This window comes from Nicotiana attenuata, chromosome 6, assembly GCF_001879085.1.
Source record: "Nicotiana attenuata strain UT chromosome 6, NIATTr2, whole genome shotgun sequence".
In the NCBI taxonomy this organism is placed as follows: Eukaryota; Viridiplantae; Streptophyta; class Magnoliopsida; order Solanales; family Solanaceae; genus Nicotiana; species Nicotiana attenuata.
In genome coordinates, this window is record NC_031994.1 from 55377821 (window position 1) to 55379690 (window position 1870).

Below are 1870 nucleotides of genomic sequence, written 5' to 3' on the forward strand. Positions count from 1 at the left end.
GTAGCTTGTCTAGTTCTGCAATTTTTCTAATCCGGAAGTTGAAAAAATATTAAAGAAACTCAGGCAGCCATGTTAGTGAATTCTACTCCAAAGATCAAGCCACCTTGATTACATTGAATATTCGGTTTATGAGAAAATAGGGTGACCTTTGGTTATTTCTACGGAGAAAATAGGCACTACAAGTGCTCTTAGGCGGGCTGATTTGGTTGATGAAGAAGAGCGAGTTACTTCTCCTCCTAGGAGCATGTTAAGCCCTCAAGCACCTGCTTTTGTGCCTTCCAGTAAAGCCATAATTTCAGCTCAAGAAAGGGCTCTTTTGGATGCTTTGGAGACTCCAAACTTGAGGAAAAGCTCACTCTAAATTGGTGCAATGACAAAGGCACGAGGGTTGCAATTTATTGGGAACAAATTCAAGAAGACAACTCAATTTCAAGCCTCCGAAATTAGGCCTATTGAATTGGTTGCAAAGAGATATGAACCGGGTGAAATTGTTGATCAAGAAATGGCTAATGCAATAGAAAATGGAGAATTAGGGGTGGATATTGATATGGATGATGATGAAGCTGTTGCAACAAGTATGGAGAGAGTCTATAGGGATGGAGACCTCTCTCCCATGCATGGAGGAAAGAAGAATAAGGCACATCGAACAAAGAGAAGCTGGATAGCATTATTACTGGAAGAACTCTCCCTATGAGAGTTGCAAAGCAGGTTTCCCTATCAAGATGATATAATTGTTGAATTTCCCGTTGATATTGAGTATGGTTGAAGAGGAAGACAAGAAAAATTTGGCAATCGTAAAAGGCCTTCAGATTGTAGAGGTACTTGACCTTATTAGGGTTAGTAAGGTAAGGCCTAGCCCCCCTTACTTGTACTTATTCCTTTTTGAGGTTTTATTATTAATAATAAAAAGCCACTAGGCACACTGCCTAGTGGTATATTAGCTTTAAAACAAATAAAAGTAGTAAACTCCTCTTTAAGATAAGACAATGATTTTATCTGTGTTATTCTATCTGATGGTATTACAGGTGTATTATTCTACAGGACGCCTAACTTGAAAAAGAGTCTTTCCGGAATCACGTGATAATGTAACTTTTGCACCTAACCAATTAATTTTCAAAATGGATATTAGTATCGCAAGGGTGAAAATCACTACCCTCGCAACTTACTCAAATGATTGATTCATTTTTCAATTTCTTTTTCTGTCCTTTTCTTCGCTGACCAAGAAAGAAGGCCGCATCGAACCACTTTTCTGCTCTATGCTGAATTTCCGACGTAATTTTCTCAAGATTGATGAAAAAAGTGTGCGTTCGACAGAAGCCTCTTTTGGCACATGCTACAGCTATTCTCACAGGAAGTACTCAACTTACAACTTGATATTCTTACACAGCATCCTCTCTGAGTGCGAGACAAACAATCCATGAGATCCATTCTGAACTGCATAGAATTTTCATGGAAAGTGTGTTTTCTCTGCAACTCGTGGAGCCTTTTCTCGGAAAGCACAAGCATACCGAAACTTCAAGCAGTTGATATTTCGAGCTGGATAATTTACAGCCTCATCTTCTCTTTTTCCAGTTCATTCAGATAGATTATAGCTCATCTTCCATCTCATCTGGTACATGCAACTTTTCAATGGCAGCCTGATAGAAAATGAGGAACAATGAACAGAACTGATATCAGCCTCAACTTGTCAAATCAGTTTGAGAATAAAACATATATACTAAAAAAGTATGAAAGACTGGGACAAAATCATCAGAACTATTCAGAGAGCCAGAGAGGAACCGACACTGCCAAGAGGCATCCACTGAGAAGTGGAAATACCACAATTCAGGAAGCGCTGGGAGTTTGTTTGTGTTTGGGGGGGGGGGGGGGG

At 39.5% G+C, this 1870-nt stretch overlaps 1 protein-coding gene across 2 annotated transcripts in view; it reads right to left on the minus strand.

The window, feature by feature from the left end:
• LOC109227011 (cell division cycle protein 27 homolog B) overlaps window positions 1256-1870 on the minus strand; it is a 17851-nt gene continuing 17236 nt past the window's right edge. For both annotated transcript variants that reach the window (XM_019391998.1, XM_019391997.1), the window contains exon 16: window positions 1256-1637. In XM_019391998.1, coding sequence (XP_019247543.1) covers window positions 1587-1637 — 51 coding nt within the window. In that variant the 3' untranslated portion in view covers window positions 1256-1586. The remainder of the gene's footprint in view (window positions 1638-1870) is intronic.